Source organism: Rhipicephalus sanguineus, chromosome 1 (genome assembly GCF_013339695.2).
Source record: "Rhipicephalus sanguineus isolate Rsan-2018 chromosome 1, BIME_Rsan_1.4, whole genome shotgun sequence".
Taxonomy (NCBI): domain Eukaryota; kingdom Metazoa; phylum Arthropoda; class Arachnida; order Ixodida; family Ixodidae; genus Rhipicephalus; species Rhipicephalus sanguineus.
This window is the reverse complement of record NC_051176.1, coordinates 135,355,790-135,375,738: the sequence shown is the minus strand read 5'-3', so window position 1 is coordinate 135,375,738 and position 19,949 is coordinate 135,355,790. Positions and strand designations below refer to the sequence as shown.

The following is a 19,949-nucleotide window of genomic DNA, read 5'->3' as shown; positions in this document are numbered from 1 at the left end:
GATACAAAGGTAGATTTTCTTAGAAGGAAATCTACCTTTTTATGCCTCTACCGCGCAATCTCTGAAATCTAAGAAAAGCTGTTTCCATAAATATAACGCTGTTGAAGTAAGTATCCGTCATTACTTTTCCATTCTAATATACTTGTCCTACGAACATTTTTATTCAGTGTAACTGAAGAAGAATCTGCGTATTTGCACTTATCTTTCCGCTTCGTTCCACACTGCTTAGGTGCCCGCGCAGTGAATGCTTCTATAGAGCCGACAGCAAACATGATTTTGTTTGTTGTTTGTTGTCAGTACAAGGCGTTGTACAAACCTCCTGTACTGTACACAGTGCAATGTTCGCGTTCGCGAAGCCTCAGATTCACGAGAACATTTCGTAATTGTCCTCAAATACGATTGCGCGTTCACAATCTGCAGACTCCAGCAACCACCGACGGTGACTTGGACGGCCGCATCAAGTTGCCCGGAAAAGCAGCGCGCTTCGTTGGTGCCTCGGTCGAGCTCTTGGATAGTGTCTTGCCAGGCAATCTGGCCGATGCCATCAATGTAAGAATCAAAATATACGTGTGTGTTTTTAATTTTTATGTTCGTGCTTCGTTTTTAAAGCGAAGCTGTCTTTGCGAACCCCACGAGGGGGCTTCCTGACCATGACACCAGCATCGTGGCTCCCTTTTTTTTCTTATTTGTTTTTCTTTATTCGCACAAGCATTTAAATGATATACTGTTACGTCCACATCTAATAACTTCTGTTGTATTGATATATTCCCTGCTTTTCTCTCCAAGAATATTCCAAATGCCTCTTTCTTATACCTCAGCCGCCACATTGGTTATATTTCCATCCACTTACAAACCTGAAGTGTCTGAAAGATAGATGCCTTCCAGGAGTACTGTTGGGTCAATATTACGTCATGACATTACGTTGTGCGGAGAAATTTACGGACTTTTTTGTTGCCGCAGACTCATGCTTCATCCTGTAGCGAATATGTGCTCCAGCATGCTTTCGACCTCAGGTTGCTTGGGCCTCAAATAGCAAAGCGCTGCCGCACGTGTTATACAAGCTTTCTTTTCTTATTTCTCGTTTTCTTGTATTTGCAAATCTGCGTGGCTTTTCTTGTTTTCATACTTCACATCCAATTTGGCGTCTGTTTTTCTCACAATCGTTCCCGTCACTCCTGGTTGCCAATTTACACTAGCACCTGCCCTGTACTTCGTTTCCAACATTTTTTTTTTCCTTTTTCTGCATTGTGTGTCTATGCTTTTTAGGTACAAACATTTGTGCACTTGTGTACTTCAGCCACCTTTTTTTTTTTAAGGCGAAAGCCTTAGACGCCTCATCAAACGCGAAAATTGGCCGTCGGAGTCGGCGGCGTCAACACGAGTGATGCAAACAATTGCCGTCGCCGTATCACGTTATCATGACGTCACTGTGACGTCACATAATGTGACGTCACATGATTGCGTCATCACATGACATCGTCGCTTGGTCAAAGGTGGGCCGATCCCGGAGGCAGTGCTAAACTAGGTGAGGTGCAGAAAGCTTGCAATGCCTCCGATCCTGGAGGCTGTGCAAAAACACTTTGGGTGCATAACGCTTTCGAAGCTGGGGGAGGATAAATACATCAACCGAGAAGAGAAAGAAGAAGAAGAAAAAGTATTCGCCTTCGAGACGTCTTAGCCTAATGCATAAGGGACCATGTGAGTTTTTAATCTGTCTTCCTATATCACTCTTCAAAACTAGTATAACTATGCGCTTTTCTCAGTCCAAACGAAGTCCTTCCTATTACACCATTTAATACTTCACTTGTGTTCTGTTTTTCTTTTCTTTTTTCTATAGGCGCCCCAACAAATATAGGCTCACTGCCCTTTGGTTAACCTCCAACCCCGACAGTACTAGCGATTTAAAGCCCTGAACTGCATTCGCGAACGTTAGCGCTAGTGCCATTAATGCTTTCCCGATTCCGCGCAGCACTCCATGCTTATTTCGACCCCAAAGCTCTTTTTCATTATCGCTGCATTTCGCTTCGTCTGTATTCTTACATTATCTCATCGAATGCTTACATAGGTCTTACCTCATTTATATATACACCTATAGATGCGTATACAACTTTACAAGTCCGCTGCACTTCCTTCTCAAAGGCGGATGATGCCCCAATGGGTGCCCGCTCCGCACGGACGTCATGAGCCGGGCGGCCGGTGTCCCCGACTTCGGAGAGCATGGTCGAGGGCGTGGGCGGGACTATTTTTTTAGTTGCGGAGGCGATCGGCTGCCGCGCTTCCGCCATCTGGGCGGGTCCTCTCCGGACTTGTTAAATTGTATCCGACTATAGGTAGCTACAATGCTTCACTATGTGGATGATTTGCTGTTAGGTAGATCTTATATATGTACTTATTCATGTTTTAATCAAAAATCCTCATTTCTTTTATTTCTTTGTGCTAAAACTGAGGCATATATAGGTAAGTTCCTCCATTATCGCAAGCATTTGCCAATTTATGTAAATGCCTTGCATTGTCCGCTAGTAGTAACACTATGTCGTTCGTATACATCAGCCCAGGAATGTTCCCTGTTTCAGCGTTTGTGCACCACGTAAGAGAACTCAAACCCTAAGTCACTGTTATCCAGTCGTCGTTCTAGAAATGCGCTCAACATAAAGTGTGAGCAATAAGTGAGACGAAGGGAATCTTTGGTGCAGTCCTAGGCTTACTTTCACTGATTCTTTGCATGGATGGCCTTCCCAAACCGTTTTTACTTCGTTTATTACTCCGCCGTGTTGAAAACACCCTCCGGTGGCAGATTTACCGGAATGGTCAACGGTCGCGTTTCAATAATCACAATGTGCACATCTGTATATGTACACCACTCTATTGGCTTCGTTTTTTGTTTACTTCGTTTTGTAAGTATCGGCGTGCGTTTCTCTTCGCTCGCTGGGATATAGTGGCACCATCGTCGCCACTTTTGCTGCGACAGCAATTCTATCGACACGCTCAAGGCACATTTTTTGCCGTCGCCGTCATGTTCTGTATAAAGTCCAAATTGATAACATCGCCCAGTACGTCGTATGTTCTATGTGCGAGTGAAAGCTTACGAAGGCTGCAGACGATCATGGCTCAAGCAGAGATGAAATGCGCCGCCCGCCGGCGGCGGGCCAGGATCATGAAGGGATGCCGTTGGGGGGAGGGGGGCTGCGTCGCTTTGGCGGCAACTACAAACTGATCAAACAGGCGTGGTCGCGAACGCTGGAGGGCACGCTATCTCGCCAGAGATCAGTAGATGGTCATACCATTGTACACCTGCTGTGCTCTCACTATTTGCTTCGCGTTGAAGCGACAGACAACACGAAAACCACTTCGCTCAATGGAGCGGCCATATTTCCATATGCAAGCGTTTCGTAGAGTTACGCCAGATCGGATCCTAAAGGAGTCAGCTACTAGCCTTACTTCATATAACATTCCAATTTGTGGCTATCGCATTCATTGCTTCGCCCTTGCGGCGAAACTGTGACTTTTTTCCTTGTGTTATCGAAAGTTGTATAGAAGGATGTTGTGTGGTGGTGACAGTGGTAGCTTTCTGTTCATGACTATGAAAAAAATGGGGATATCTGCAATTTTTTTAATAAGATATATAAGTAATATACAATTTGCTAGCAGAGTAAAATGATTACTTTGTTTCATGTGTAGACAAGGTAACCACGGCGTGTCGTGCAATGGTTTTATTGATAATAGTAATAATTTTATTTACATTGTAAGCAACAGACATTACGCTGAAAAACCAGTAGCAAAAGCTGATGACATACGACGCCACAGGCCCCCCTCCCCCCCTCCTCCCCCCATGCAGCTTCTACACATTTACACAATATATTCATCTTCTGCCTCGGCTCCCACAAGCGAGCCGTGGCAGCCGAAGAAAAGGCACTATTCCTAAATATATAGAAACCAATGGTAAGCATGTATTATGAACTCTATGTTACATAATAAGTAGTTTAGAAAGAGTTCGCTGTACACTCACATTGCAGAGTAAGAAATACGAATTAAAAGAGGAACAGACGAAGAGTAAAGGGCACCCGCCAAGGTTTCTTAGCGGGTATCGTGTCGCACAGCTAAGCTCGAGGACGCGGGTTTGATTCCTGGGCTGCATTCCAATGAAGTCATAATGCGAGAACACCCGCGCAGTTACATTTAGGTGCATGTTAAAGGACCCCAGGTGGTCAAAATTAATCTGGAGGGCACCACTACGCCGTGCCTCATAATCATATCGTGCGTTGGGTGCGTAAAATCCCAGAAATTAATTCATTACGAGGGAAGGGCAGGGAGGTCAACCAAGAAAGTGCCCAGTTGGATAACATGCAGTTGGGCAGGGGATAAAACGGAAGGGGGGGGGGGCACGATGATCGTAGGTCAAATAGAAGAAAGAAAAAATAACAAAGACGCAGTTCATGCGAAACAACAGAACACACGCTAACAGTTCAGAAGGACTCGTAAAGCACAGTCGCCTTTAAGAAGCGCGATAGAGCTTTTGTGGCTTTGCGCATGCAAGAATGCATAGTTCAAGCTTCCAAAATCTTTTCCTCCGAGAGCGGCCTATAGCCTAGCTTACACAATACATCGCTGAGTTGCGAACGATGGATAGCGGAAAGAAAAGGTGATGTGCGATGGTCTCATCACAGCTATAGAAGTTGCAAGCAGCACTGTTGGCCAATCCTCTGAAGAATGAATAGGTCTTCATATATGCCACGCCCAACAACACGCGATACAAGAGAAGCTGTTTCACGATGGGAGAGTCTCGCGGTGGCAATCGACTTTCAGCGTCCAATATAATGAGTGTCCCGTGAAAGTTAGTCCCTTAGCGTTGCCTAAAGGGACTGTGACTTTTTTGTGTAACGTGTAAAGTAGCATGGGTAAATTGTTATTGCAACGGTCGGGCCATATATTGTTTGATATGTTCGCAGTTTCACATCTCATTATTTATTTTATTATTCGCGACTACGTTGCATTCTAGAAGAATGCGCGGGTATTCCACAGCACGGCGTAAGAATACAAAAACATAGCAATGTGCTGTTTCACGTTCTAAGCATTTCTGTTGCACGTGGCCGATGATCCGCTTGGTGGTTCGCAGGTGACGGACACGAGCAACGACAGCGCCTGCTACCCTCTCGTGGGCTGCTTCCGCACTCGGGACCCGCTCACGGTGCCGCTCTCGTTTCCCGATTCGCCGGAGAAGATCAACACGAGCTTCCTCCTCTACTCGCGGCAGAACAGCAACTCACCGCTGCGTCTCGACTACCGATCGCGGGCGAGCGTCGAGCGGCTGAACCTGTTCCGCGAGCGCAAGCCGCTCAAGCTGATCGTGCACGGATGGCACGAGAGTGGCGACAGCGAATGGGTTCTCGAAGCCAAAGACTCGCTCCTGAGACTGGTAAGTAACGAGGTGTGCCCGCGGGTGTCGCTCCAGTAGCATGTCACACATTGAAATAGAGGAATGAGCGCATAAATTACGACAGGAAAGGAAGTATCACCCGCAGAGCCTGAACGGTTAGAGATAGGACGGCACAGTGGAAGTGTTATCTCAAACTGAACGATGCCCCATACCGTGCATACGATTAACGAAGCCTGTATTCCACCACGGAGTTCACAATCTGACGAAAGGGCACAGATGGCAAAGAGGTGCACCGAATCGGCGGGCTTCGGATTAAATTTCGCTACATGAGTTTGCTTAGTGTGCTCTATAATGTAAGTACACAAGCGATTGCGCGTTCCCCCTCCGCGGAACTGCGGCTGCCAATGCAGAGAATAGAACCCATAAGCGTGTTCTTAGAAGCAGAATGCTGTAGTCTCTGACCGGTGTCAGGGGCAATAGGGGGTGATATTAAAGGACAGAAGAGAGGGGTAACCCTACCGGAATTAATAGGCTGCTAGTTGGCTCATGGATCGGTGAGATGAATAGGACACCGCCGAATGTCTGGATACCGTTCCCGCTATCATTAATTATATTGCTGTATGAACTATGAACTATTCCCAACCCGCTCCACTCAAAAGAAGAAATAAAAGGAAAGCTTGCGTGGTACTCGTACAGAGTTCATGGCCCTTGTGCAGTCCACTTCATCTGACAGGGGTGGCCTCTTTTGGTTACATTGAGGCGGGTGAAGGGCATCCGCAATGTCTCAAGAAAATGCTAAAACAATTACTTGTTTGCTGAAAGAGCTTTCATATAATTTCTATGATTTGTTTATGTCGTCTGGCTTTTGTGAGAACTTCTCTCAGCGCGAATTCATTGTTAGCACGCGTACTATTTTGCCACCAAGTACTTTCTTTCCTTTGTCTCACCCCTTTTTTCAGTGGAGGCTATCAGACATGTACACTTTCGCTCGGTGCTTTGTATTTTCTCTCACTGCCGCTTCACATTTAGATATACTTGTGATGCACACCAGTTAAGTCATGACAAATGCTTCAGACTGTTGTATTCATGCCCCACACCGAACTCTAACACTGTACGTAGGAAGACTGCAACGTAATCGTGGTGGACTGGCGGGGCGGCTCACAACAGAGCAACTACATCCGTTCGGCTGGCAACACAGCGCTGGTCGGCCGCGAGGGGTCACTGTTGCTCCAGCACCTGTTGTCCGTGTACCGCCGTACGTTGAGCCCTGAGGACGTGCACGTGATAGGCCACAGCCTGGGTGGCCAGGTTTCCGGTTTCCTTGGTCGCCACTTTCTCAACCAGACCGGCGTGCTCTTGGGGAGGATAACCGGTGAGTCTTGGCCTTTTAAACACAGAAGCGCACGCGCACGTACCCACGTGTACGCATAAAAAAATGGAAGCTGCCTTTGGCAAACCACTCCCCTGTATTGTGTGAATATTATGTAAAAATATTCCATTGTCATTCTATTCCACTCTCCTGAGGTCACATTATGTGACCGCCGACGTAATCTTGGTCGGGTACTGCCTCATGCTCAGGTACATGCAGATTGGGGCTGCGTTACAAGGAAAAAATGCATGTTTGCACACGTTTGAAAGGGTGTACAAGGGACATTTATTTGTGAAAGTTTTATTCGAGTGATGTTTTTTAATGAGAAAAAATATTATGAAGCTTCCGTCGCGCCCCTGGGCTTGTGCCCGTAAGTCCGCTGCACTGCGGCGCTCACTTCCTTAGGCCAAGAGAAAGATGCGGCGGCCACAAGGGTGGTAAGATCATATGCTTTGTGTTTCTGCACGTTTTTTCATGCATTCGTCGGCTTTCCGAAGTGCCGCCAACGAAGTTTGAGAGCAAACGAAAGACGGTTCACTTAGATAAACCGGGTGATTCAGCGAACACTTTCCAAAATCCTTAAAGACAGGTTCTTCGAGGAAAAAAGAAAACATCTTTAGAAAAAAAAAAGCTCTTAGGTGCGGCAGACGTCAGGAAGTGTCAAGGCCGTGTTTATTAGTTAGATTGTTAACTATATTCTGTAATTAACTCTTTAATTAGCGAAGTTTGGAGGTTATCGCCAGGGCCCGGGAGGCGATCGCGGCCAGAGGATTCCTGGACTAAGGGACCCTCCCACCTAGAGTGACCCCAAGCTTAAGAGCTCGGGGACACTGCTTTGGCAAATTAAAAGTTTATTTCATCATCATGTCTATGGCGATCTTTAAGCCACAGAGAAGACGATGTCATATCAGTCTTTAATACAGAGGTCGTTGTCTAAAGTCGTGCAGTGCGAGAAAACCTGTTCTTTTTTTTTTTTTCACACGAAAACTAAAATCAGAGCAAAAGGAGCGCAGGAAGTCTTCAGCAAATGCAACGTGTGCTGTTGACGTGTTGAAATGAGTGCGGCGGGGAATTCGAAAAAAAAAAAAAGCACTTTCGCCGCAAAGGCGAAAGTGTTTCTTTGCAGCCGCCGCGGCCGAGATTCGATCCCGCGACCTTCAAATCAGCAGTCGAGCGCCACAACCACTAGACCACCGTGGCGGGGCCAAAGTTCGCAGTTGCTGCTTGAGCGACGCAGCCGGAGTGCAGCCGGCCGTCTGCCGCATTGTTCCTCCTAACCTCGAATATTTACCAAACCACGCACGTTTCAGTTTTCTGTGGTTTTACGTGCCAGGACCCCGATAAGATTATGAGACAGGCCGTAGTGGTGGGCTCCAGAAATTTCGGCCATCTGGTGTTCTTTAAAGGGGCAATGACATAAAATTTCAAAATCGAGAAGTGCTCTTCATTCGCTTGCTCGGTATGCATAGGTCTTCTTGGACAAATATGTATGGCGTCCGTCATCTGGAAGTAGTCTTATTTCAAGGGCAAACACTGTACGATAGCTCAACGGGGCGTTCAGCACCCTGCGACATCAACATTACTATGACGTGTTCGGTGTGGCCCATACCATCCTGAGTGACGATATGCTAGTAATGATGACGTCGACGATCTGGGTGTTCTTATCGTGGCGCCGACTGGCGCCGGCGCCTGGAAACGCTCTCGCTCCCAGTGGCTCTCCTGCTCTCCCCACTTCTCATGCCTGACCTTTGTCGCACCGCTCCGAATGGTATGTCATGTGCTCGTCAGTCAGAATGTCAAGGAACCGTTGTACGCTACAGTCGTGTTCTTCGAAGCGCGAAAAAACTAGAAAGAGTGCGTCGTTTCATTACACGTACGGTACACGCTAACACGACCACAAGCTATCAAAGTGTATAGAGAAATATTATCGCCAACAAGGAACACGCAGATGGCATTAGTACAAAATTTTAGTTCGTCCCTAGACTTCTTTAACGTAGACGTAAACGTGAGAGGCCAGATGGGTGTCGCCATCTGGCGGCGCAAAGAAGAACCTGTTAAGCACAGAATTTTTATTGTACAAACCTAGTGTATTCTGCATCTCTTCTGGTGTACATTCGCGGCAGCGGTGGAATTCCGAATGTGTTGCCTTGTTAGAACCTTTTTTCATCATGGACATTAGGCAAAAATAAAGAAAGTACGACGTATCTATCATTGTGGTTGCCAAAGCGTCAAACATGTCGATATATCATCGTAAGGTAACCTGATATTTCCTAAACCCCTTTGCGTATTCCTGAATGGCCTACACGCTAAAATTATTTGAAGCAGCTCAGCTAAGCATGGCCCAAGCGTGCATCCCCATGCACTTTCTCGTCGCTGCTTGGAACCACGCCCATCTCTGAATCACTGCTTTGCAAAGTGCCGATCGAAACTGAAATGAACGCGAAGTAGCGAATCCCGCGATTCTCAATTACAGAATGTTGTCTTCATCACTTGTCGACACTACTGACGGCGACGGCGGCGATGCTAGTGACAACCAACAGACGAAATGTCAGCGGAAACTGACGTCACTTTTTTAAATGCGAAGCATTTCTGAGCGAACCTTTGGCACTCTGAGCGTTTCTATGTACGTATCTATCGATCTATCTAGCCGCCTACGCCTGGATGCTCTCGTGATCTCCTTCTTAACTTGGTGTAGACCAAAATTGGCATGGGAGGGTAAGAGAATTTGACGAACATGACTGTCGGGTCATGACGTGCATAACGTGAAAATCCTGTCACGTACGTCGTCAAACCCTTTCCTCCAGACACGTGTGGCACATACCCGTTTGCCACGGGCCGCGGTGTACGGGTATGCGCCATAGGTGACTGACAGTTTATATCTACCCAGGAACGGCGAGAACAGACATTGGTAATTTAAATGTGAGAGCGTTAAGAAATACCGACATCGGCAGCGTTGACCCGACGAATGGAAAGAATAAAAATTAGGATCCCAGCAGGAATCGAACCCACGCATTCTGCGTGGCAGTCAGGTATTCTACCATATGTGGTAGAATACCTGACAAAGCAGTTTCTTGTCTAGAAATTGCTTTGGAAAAAAATCAGCAGATCCCACGCATTCTGGGAATCGGTTTCATGCGAAGCAGTCAGCGAGCACTTCTATGCAGTATCTTATGGCTCTGAGCCAAGCGTTACGAGGTGGATCGAAGTGTTTTCGTAAGTGTAGTAGCTGTGTGCACATCGTGGGCTTACGAGGCACGACGACAACACTGGCGTTTAAATGGTAACTTATGGTGCGACGCAACCTCAGCCCTCACGTTAGAGTACATACGTCAGTATTATCGAAACTTAGTGCACTTCATGGTGCAATCATGTGAATATCACAGGTAACTTTCGTTAATGTATTCCACCGGGGTCGGGCAATGCTTCTATATAGCTTGCTGAATCATAGGAATACAAATGTAATGTTTATTACACCGCTATAAAAGCGGAGTCAACACTGGAATCACAAACGTTAATCTGATATGACGCCTGTATCGTAGGAGTACATATGTAGTGTTTATTGCTTTCTTGTAAAATTAGATAGTCAGCACCACAACCACAATTGACGTTGCACCGACATTACGCCTGCATAGGCTGTTTCGCCAAACCAGTTTATAGGCCTGGCGTGCCTCTGTGGTAGAATACGTGATTGCCACGCAGAATGCTTGGGTTCGATTCCTGCTGGGATCCTAATTCTTATTCTTTCCATTCGTCGGATCAACGCTGCCGATGTCGGTTTTTCTTAACGCTCTCTCATTTAAATTACCTATGTCTGTTCTCCTCGTTCCTGGGTAGATTAAACTGTGAATCGCCTGTGGCGCATACCCGTGGAAAACGGTTATGTGCCACACGTGTCTGGGAGAAAGGGTTTGACGACGTACGCGACAGGATTTTCACGTTATTCATGTCATGACCCGACGGTCATACTCTTCAAATCGTCTTACCCTCCCATGCCAATTTTGGTCTACACCAAGTTAAGGAGGCGATGAAAACAGCTTATGCAGGCGTAATGTTGGTGCAACGTCAACTGTCGTTGTGGAGCTGGCTATCTAATCTTACAACAAGGCAATAAACACTACATGTTTACTTCGACGATACAGGCGTCATATTAGATTAACATCTGTGGATCCAGTGTTGGCTCCGCTTTTACAGCAGTCTAATAAACATTACATTTGTATTCCTATGATTCAGCAAGCCATATTGAAGCATTGCTGCACGCAGGAGGAATACATTAACGAATACATTGCGAATACATTGCACCATAAAGTTTCGATAATACTGACGTATATGTACTCTAACGTGAGGGCTGACGTTACGTCGCACCATAAGTTACCCCTTAAAGGCCAATGTTGTTGACGTGCCTGGTAAGCCCACGGTGTGCACACCGCTACTACACTCACGAGAACACGTCGATCCATTTCGTAACGCTTGGCTTAAAGCCCATAAAATACAGCATAGAAGTACTCGCTGACTGCTTCGCATGAAACCTATTCCCACAACGCGTGGGATCTGCTGATTTTTCTGTTTAACGCGATCAGCTGGGGCGCGGTCAGGAGGTGGCCACGAGGCAGCGCTGCTAGCGCAACAAATTGGCGGGCTGTCCACCCGTTTTGAATCGTGCTTGATATTGGTCATATTAATCAATATAACATATAGCTATTCGTCTCCCCGTTGCATTTTGAGTCGCGAATCGCTACCATGGGGTCGATAACTACTTGATGATTAAAAAATATTGGCATGCGCAAATTTGATGTCAGTGCGCCTTTAACGTGCACTCACATCGCACAGTACACAGGCACTTCGCCTCCATCGAAATGCGACCGCCGCGGCCAGAACCGAACCCGCGTCTTTCGGGTCAGCAGCCGTGCACCATGGTGAACTTGAAGTGGCGCGGTCCGTTCCATTTCTCCAAACATGCAGAGAGCCATTTAAACTAGACGTAAAAGATATAAGGCTGCCTGTTTCAGAGCCACCTACAGCCTTCGCGTCTTACTTTTGATGCCGGTAACCACAAGTGTGGGATTTAGGTGGATTAAAAACTACAGTACAAGACGGTTAAGCTAAGACGTGTAATATGATAGAATCAAGGCGCGGCAAGCGGGAGAAATACGGCGCATAAACTCTTTAGCAGATAGTGGTTATTGAGGAGGCAATATAGGGCAATATATTCGCACGACATGTCGAACATGCACTACCACAGCGCTGACAGCTTCGTATGTAGAGGGGGGATGGAAAGAAACGCGAACAGTGCGGTATGCAGATTCTGTGCTCTTTTACATTTCTTTTCATTCTATTGTAGCCTGGATGGTAATAAAAATCCACTACAGTCATCCATGATACAATCATGAACCACTCTAGCATCTTTTTATTGCCACCACGGTCAGAGCGCCATGAAAACAGCGCGCCGCGGTGTTCGCGTTTATTTCCATCCCCCCTGCACTTTGCAATCAAGTGACACCGTGGTCACATAACTGCTGTTGGTCTGCACTTAGGAAGTCAGTGCTACTTTCACTTGTATGCGCGCTCGTGCGTGCGAAGGTTGACGTTAAAGTGGCTGTATGTGTGTGTTAGGTACATTGTGTTCTTTCATGCATCGTTTCCATTATCATTGTATTCACCTGGACTAGTAGACTTGGTGTGTCGGCAGGCAAGCTTGTTTAGTTTTCAGTAGAGCGTCCCTCTTTTTATTTCTTTCTCTCTCATAATGATGTTACTCAGCCAAAGGACAATTTGTTGTAAGTCCATAAACAGCAAACATTAAAGCTGTAACACCAATTGCAATTATTTGGTTACTTCATTCTCAAAAGCAGTGCAAGCCAGTTGTTCGTTACTGTTGCCTTTTTACTTTAGGTGAAGTATTTAAAATCTAGTAGTTATTCTTCTTTTTTTTTCTATGTAAATCGTGATCATATCTCAGTTACGGATAATGTCAAAGACACACCGATTCTTGAGTAGTTAGCAAGCTAAGACGCCAAATAAAGAAAGCAATTAACTCCCCGATGGCGGAGGAAGTTTTCAGTGTGGCAGTGTTGCTTCACTTTGACTACACGCTTGCCGTCTTCTTTTCACCGTGTGGGCGAAAATGTTTGAGGCCCGTGTACTTAGATTTAGGTGCACGTTAAAGAACCCCAGTGGTCGAAATTTCCGGAGCACTCCACTACGGCGTATCTCATAATCAGATCGTGCTTTTGGGACGTTAAACCGCAGATATTATTATTGTTCTTTTCACCGTGTGCATATCTTGAGTCTCAGGCGAAGCAGTAATGATGTTGCAGGCTTGTAACAGGATCAATGTGCTTCTCGTCTCACTTTCGCAGCTCTGGATGCCGCTGCCCCGCTGTTTGAAGACACCGACGTGTTCTTATCCCGCCGTGACGCCCAGTTTGTGGACGCCATCCACACCAGCGCCGGAGGAAAGGTCATCAAGGGCGAGTTCGGGATCCTCAAGCCATTTGGCCACGTGGACTTCTACCCAAACGGTGGCCAGAAGCAGCCCGGATGTCCGAAGCTAGGTGAGTGGGGTGCATAGGTCGGCAAAAAAATTGGAGCTCACTGAGACTCACTCAAGAAATATATTTTGCTCTGAGGGCTCACTCGGACTGAGACTCACTAAAATTTGAATGCTTCCATCTTACTAGCGAACATGCACAAGGACTACAGAAAAAGAGACAGGACAACCGCTAGACTTCAACTTCAGCAGGGGTCCTGGCAAGGTGTTCTTTCTAGGTGCTTGCAAACAACTAAAGCTCCTCACAGTGACGGACCCATTCGGCGTCAGGAATTCCAAGGATATTGTAGACTTTTTAACAGAGCAGCACGAAGCACCACGCGGAAACTTTGCCTTCTCCATCGATGTAGAAGATTTATTTTATTGTATTCTGCAGAATCGACTTTTAGAGGCAGTCCGCGATCATGTCGAAAATGGGGGCGCGGTTGATTTTCGAAATGAACGTGGCATGTCAATTGATAACTTTTTAGAACTACTTTCTCTCTATCTCACGGCAACCGTTGTGCGTTTCCGAGGTGAATGTTTAGCCCAGAGTAATGGAATGTGTATAGCATCCTGTTTAGCCCCGGTTCGTATCGAAATATTTTCAGCGCAGTGTGACAAGCGCATTGCTGAGCGTCTAGATGAAAGTGTTGTTTGTTGTTTTAGATACGTAGGTGATTTTCTTTTGATTCTTATTCTTGACAACTTGCTCGATAGTGAAAGCTCTGTTTTTAGCATTTTAGATCTTTTTAAGACGTGTGCGGGTTGACAGCGGTTCACTCATGAAATGCCTGTGAATCGCGCCATCCAGTTTTTAGAACTATCTCTTAGCTTCCCGGGGGAGCGCATATGCCGGATGTACAGGCCGCGTTCCAAAAAAGATTCTTAATTATGCATTAGCTCATTCAAAGCTGCTTAAGCGGGGAATTGTGATGAACAGTCTGCGTGCGGCCTTGCAGAAGTCCTGCCGACACAATGTTCAAGCTAGCTTGAGTGGACAGATTGCACGTCTTTATTAGGCGGACTACCCTCGGGAAACCGCGGTGTCGGTTGCTGATGCGCTCTTAAGAGAGCTCAACGCTAGCTTCAGAGGAAAAGAAGCCAAGGTGGATCTACACAAACGCAAGCTACGGGTTGCAATTCCGTACGTTCACGCCGTTTCCCATCCGCTCAAGAAAGTGGCGCAAAAATGCGCTCTTGACGTCCTATTCACGTCTCCTAATAAGCTGGCGCGGCTATGCTCCGCAGTGACGAAACCTGAGAAGCTGCGGCGTTCTAAGAAACACCAGTCGAAATTTACAGCCTGTAAAACAGGAGTCGTGTAAGCCACTCCACTTGCCTGCGGCAAAGTTTATATATAGGCCAGACATGCAGATGCGTCAATGAACGGCTCAGGGAGCACCGCACGGCTTTTATATCACTAGGAGGGGGAGGTTTAACGGCAATGCACTGCAAAAAGCGCGAAGCTTGTATTCCGGCATATGACGCCACTTCTGTGATGACGTGATGAATGTAGGAGGGCAACAAAGAGAAAGGGAGATAATAGAGGCTCTGGAAATTCACAGGGCATGTGAGGCATGTGTTAGCACTCCATCCATTGCATTGTCGAGTAAAGAATTGGACTATCTGGCCAAGCAAAAACAACGTGTATACGGGCGGTACAGATATGTGGCGGTGAAATTCCTTTTGAAAAACTTTGTCTGTGACGTGGCACCTGCGTTTGCTCAATGGGATTTATGTATTCTGTCATTCACGTCGACTGAAAATCAGTTGAAGTCTAGCAGTTGTCCTGCCTTTTCTTCTGTAGTCCTTGTGCGTGTTCGCTAGTAATATGGAAGCATTCAGTAAATACGAACTAGCCCAGCTCAATGCATTAACGAATCACTAGAACTTTCCTCAAACGGACCCACTCGGACTCAGGCTCACTAAACTTTTTCGCCACCGGACTCACTCGGACTCAGACTCACCAACATATTACTCAGCCGGACTCACTCAGACTCAAACTCACGACTTGACCAGAGTCTGAGTGAGCCTGAGTGAGTCGACTCATGAGTCCGTTAGAGTAAAATTAGGTTTTTCGATCATGGTGCCCGTGCTCTTTAACCCCAATATCTCACATAATCGGTGCACTGCGATACGCCTTTTGATCTTGTACCTTCAAATACGTGTTATCAGTGGTTTCAATTTTCAGTCCAGTAAGGACATTTTTATGAAATACATGACTCGCACAAGATATTTCATCAAGAACTTCCCGTGAAAGAGTTTGCAGCTGAAGTTCATGGCACCCCCTCCCCACAGCTAACGCCTCCGATCAATAAATATTGAGGTGGAGCATGAACGCTCGTGCGTTGGCATATGTGTGAATAGACTTGAGTATAAACGTAAGCCGATATAAGACTGATAGGGATGCTTAAGATGAGTAGATAGAAGGTGGAGCTCACTCAGACTCACTCAAGAAAAATATTTTGCGTTTAGGGCTCACTCGGACTCAGACACATAAATGTTTACCTCAACCGGACTCACTTAGACTCAGACTCACTAAAATTTTTCTCTACCGGACTCACTCGAACTCAAACTCACCAAACTATTACTCACCCGGACTCACGCAGACTCAGACTCACCGCTAAATCTGAGTCTGAGTGAGTATGAGTGATTCGACTCATGAGTGAGCTTGCTTGCCGACCTATGGTTGGGTGTAACGGATAATGTTATACGGTCTCTTGGCAACAGAATGATTGTCGGGGGAATACGTACAAGAGTTCTTAGCTGGTCTTGCTGGTTTACGTTCATTACAGCGAAACCGCACAGACGATGGGATTAGTGCAACATACGAGACAATGCGCTGAGTACGAGAGACAAAAGTTACAAAAGGGTCCGGTGTAGAGTAACTGAACTTCGCGAGGATTCTTAGCCGGACTAGTCGGCTTACGTTCATTACGGTAATTGCCAGGCAAGATAAGCGCATCGTCTTGTTGGTTTTTACTCGTCCCATCGTCCGCGTTGTTTCGCCGTCAAGAGCAATACGTAGGACGTCTCCTTTAAACAGCACGCGCCTCGCTCAGCGAAAATTTTTGGAAATGTAATATTTCCTTTTTGACCAAATCGGATACTCTAGGGAATCATAAGACACGCCTAATGCTTTTTAAAGCTATGATAATATTTAAAAGTATGAACATTTACCCCTATTTACAGAGTAATCGGTTATGGGCTCACTTTAATGGCCGCTCTTGGTAGCAATGTTGTCCACCACCGCCGCCACCTCCGGCGTCCGTCGCAGCTATCGCGTCGAAGAACAAAATATGTGCAGGGTGGGCGGAAATTACCTTCCCAATGAGAATTGTTTATAGCTTTCTGATTACTTGTCAAATTTTAATTCGCTGTCGTTGAGTAGCTGTAGTCGAGAAGCAAAGTCGAAAATGATTTGGCATACTTCATTCCTCCAGTTTTAAATCACTGCAACCTATAAAAGCCGTAGCGAAGTCATTTCCTTTGTTTATACGTCTTCTACAATATTCGTCGCGTATGTGTCCATGTTAAAACGCTCGCGATCGCAGTGTAGCGCTGCTAACACCTATACGGTGGATTTCCCCTAAAGAATCAGTGGATATTTGCCGAAAACTGAATGAAAAAATTCCCTCTGTCTACCTCTTGTTTTTCTTTTGTTTTTTTCTTGTTTTTTTTTTCAGTTTGCCCTTAGCCACAGTAAAGTATGGTGTCAGAGATACACGAACAGATTTGATTCGTGCAGAAAGCCTAGCAGCGAACGATGATATGGTCCGTGGATCCAACAATCAAGGTCGGGTGGTCGGCCAGGCCAGAGGCCTGGCCGACCACCCGACCTTGATTGTTGCAATTAAGCCGTTTCCGCTACCTCTGTTGCACAGAGGTAGCGAAGACGGCTTAATTGCAGACCGGGGCAAGTCCACAGCCCGTGTGTCACTGTCACATCGCGGATTGTGGTGTCATAGAACGGACACGATTCGCCATTGTTGTTCACACTTTCTGTTAAAAGCCCAGAACGATGGCGTCAAAGCAGTGCCTTAGGTTTTTATTTACCTTACACAGCGGGAAAATGGTGAAGCAGAGAAACCCTGGGCTAGTATATGCGGACGAATACTTTCACTGGCGGTCAAAGCAAGAGATTTGCTGAAACCAGTCAGTCCTTATGGTCATGAAGCGAGCCATCTATACCTCAATTTTAGCACAGAACAAACTTCTTACTTAGTTTTAGTGATTTTATGAGCACTTATGTATTATCAAATTAATATTAAGCCGTTCCCATATTGAAGCACAATAAGTACGTAGGTGTAACATTATAGAAGGAAAGGCCTACGTATGCCTCTACGAAGATAATGTGAGGATAAAGGCAAACTAAATAATGAAACGCAGAGCACTTTGCGGTTACAATAAATCTGAGATGGTGCACGGAATTTGGGCGTTAAAGGGACACTAACGAGCAAAACCATTTTTCTCGCATTAGTAAAGTAGTCTTCCACGATACCAAAAACACCACGCTTTCTGCGCGAAGACGCTTAATAAGCGAGAAAACGCTCAAAAAGAAAATACAGGTGGCGACGCCACCTTGGAATTCCCGCACCGTTTGCCGTGACGTCACATATTTTTGACGGCGCCTACTTGGGCCTACGTAGTTCCTAATCGGTTAAATCGAAGTACATTGTCCTCTGAGGGGGCCAGAGACTTGACATAACGAGTTTGTGGAAATTTCATCGAGCCAGTGGCGCCAAAATACGTTAAATGCTCTCTGAAGTCTTTTACGTCACGAATTACAAAGTTCGGCGCGAAATTTAAAAATGAAACTTTGAACTTGGTTTTCTCCTCTAATAATAAACCTATGGTGGTGAAATAAACTACACAAGAGTTCTCCGAGCACACTTTATCAATCTAAACCAATTCATTGTTTCTCTTTAGTGTCCCTTTAACGTTCGCGAATGCAATTCTTGAAATCGAGGGTTTGTCGGGGCTGGAAGGCAGAATTCAAGTTCAGTACGTTTGCCGACCGGCATTGGCGGGAGTCCACAGAAAACCCAAGACTGAGGCTGTGCAAAGGGATACGAACTCGACTTCGATTGCGGAGAGCGAAGGAAGCGCAGAGCAAAATTCGTTTTGTAGAAACGCCTAAGAAGTTAAAAAGAAATAGGCGACTAGAGCCCACAAGTATACATGTACTTTGAATGCGTTAACACGGCATAGAGGAAAAGATCAAGAAAGTTGGTTACAAAAGGACAGGGTAATCGAAAGTGTAGACAAAAAACGACGTGTCATAAAAAATAAAGTTAGAGGAACAAAGACGGCAAATTGGATACAAAGGATGGAAAGAAGAAAAGGCCGCGAATATTTACAAATACGAAAAAAAAATACAGAAGTTAGAAGTGAACATCTCTATCATAACAGAAGATTCAACGCTTTGCTATTTGAAGTTCGAACTGGCCTTCTGAGGACCAAAACATCCCAGAGCAAATATCCGCAACGGGAAATGGGGCGTGTGCGTAGCAGCAAGAGTCATGAAACTACTCGGCACATTGTGACGGAATGCCAAAATACCGCAAGCGTGGTGATATATATATGCGAGAAACAGCCGTCTGGAGCCGCATGTGTCGGTATTTGTGTTTTGGCGCAGTTTGGTGCAAATGGCGCAGAATTTCCTTCACTTAAGGTCAGTGCGACTGTGTGGTAATGAAGTATACCTCGTAATAATGCTTGGACAGCACCGTAAAACGAAGACGAAGAAACGAGTAAATGGACAAGACATGCGCTGAACTAAAGCAATAAGAATTTTGATTGAAGAGAGGCCGTATATTTAATCAGTAAAGAAGGAGGATCACACATGTGAATTTTGTTTTGAGTTCAGCGCATGTCTTTTGCACTGGCTGGTTTCTTTCATCCCGTCTAAGAACTGGCTAAGCTCCCTGTCTTTCCGCTTGTTTCTTGCTTCCTTCCTTTCATCTTCGTCCTGTAGCGTTGCGCAAGCATTACTGGGAAACCGAGCCAACTTGTCCTTCCAACCGTTACATTACAGCTAAACCTTTGTGACGTTCTCGCTTTCTGCAGAGCTGTACTGCGACCACAAGCTATCCAAGGACTTCTTCCTGGAGTCTCTACGCAGTCAGCGATGTCGTTTCATTTCCGAACCCTGCGGCGGCGGCCTCGACGCTCTACTGGCCGACCGCTGCACGCGGAGGGGTGACCGCGGTGAGATGGGCTACTTCGCAGACCGGGCACCCGGCCGAGGCCTACAAACTCTGGAGACCAACAATGCGGCGCCTTACTGCCGCGAGAGGCACGTGCCCAGGAACCCACCCCGAGACGACACGCCCAGGCGAGACCGCAACCGACGGCCGGCCAGAAATTAAGGCTTGCGATTCTCCTCAACATCTCCGAGGACACTTCGGCTGCTTAGTCAATAAAACTCAGGAGTTCGGTGTTTTCCGAAATCGACGATCTATGACCTTCGAATGAAAGTAGCGACGTTATCGCAGCTTCAGACGACATGCAGACGCCCTCTAGACATCAAAGACATCTCGTCTCATTATCATTCGATGATGGTGTATACATACAAACCGACACAACGTGTCGATTGTGAACTCACAGTCGCGTGATTTGACAGATTCCGCCACGAAAAACAATTTTCTCGCCCACGTGCTCGTGCAAAAACATTT

The 19,949-nt window shown here is 46.2% G+C and overlaps 1 protein-coding gene across 1 annotated transcript in view; it reads left to right on the top strand.

The window, feature by feature from the left end:
- The window catches only part of LOC119398756 (pancreatic lipase-related protein 2), a gene marked incomplete at its 5' end in the record, with an annotated part of 32,734 nt that extends 13,018 nt beyond the window's left edge, over positions 1 to 19,716 (top strand). The window contains 5 exons of the mRNA XM_049412104.1: positions 421 to 549; positions 5,114 to 5,413; positions 6,494 to 6,746; positions 13,100 to 13,294; positions 19,342 to 19,716. Coding sequence (XP_049268061.1) covers positions 421 to 549; positions 5,114 to 5,413; positions 6,494 to 6,746; positions 13,100 to 13,294; positions 19,342 to 19,643 — 1,179 coding nt within the window. The remainder of the gene's footprint in view (positions 1 to 420; positions 550 to 5,113; positions 5,414 to 6,493; positions 6,747 to 13,099; positions 13,295 to 19,341) is intronic.
- Positions 19,717 to 19,949: the final 233 nt, after the last annotated feature.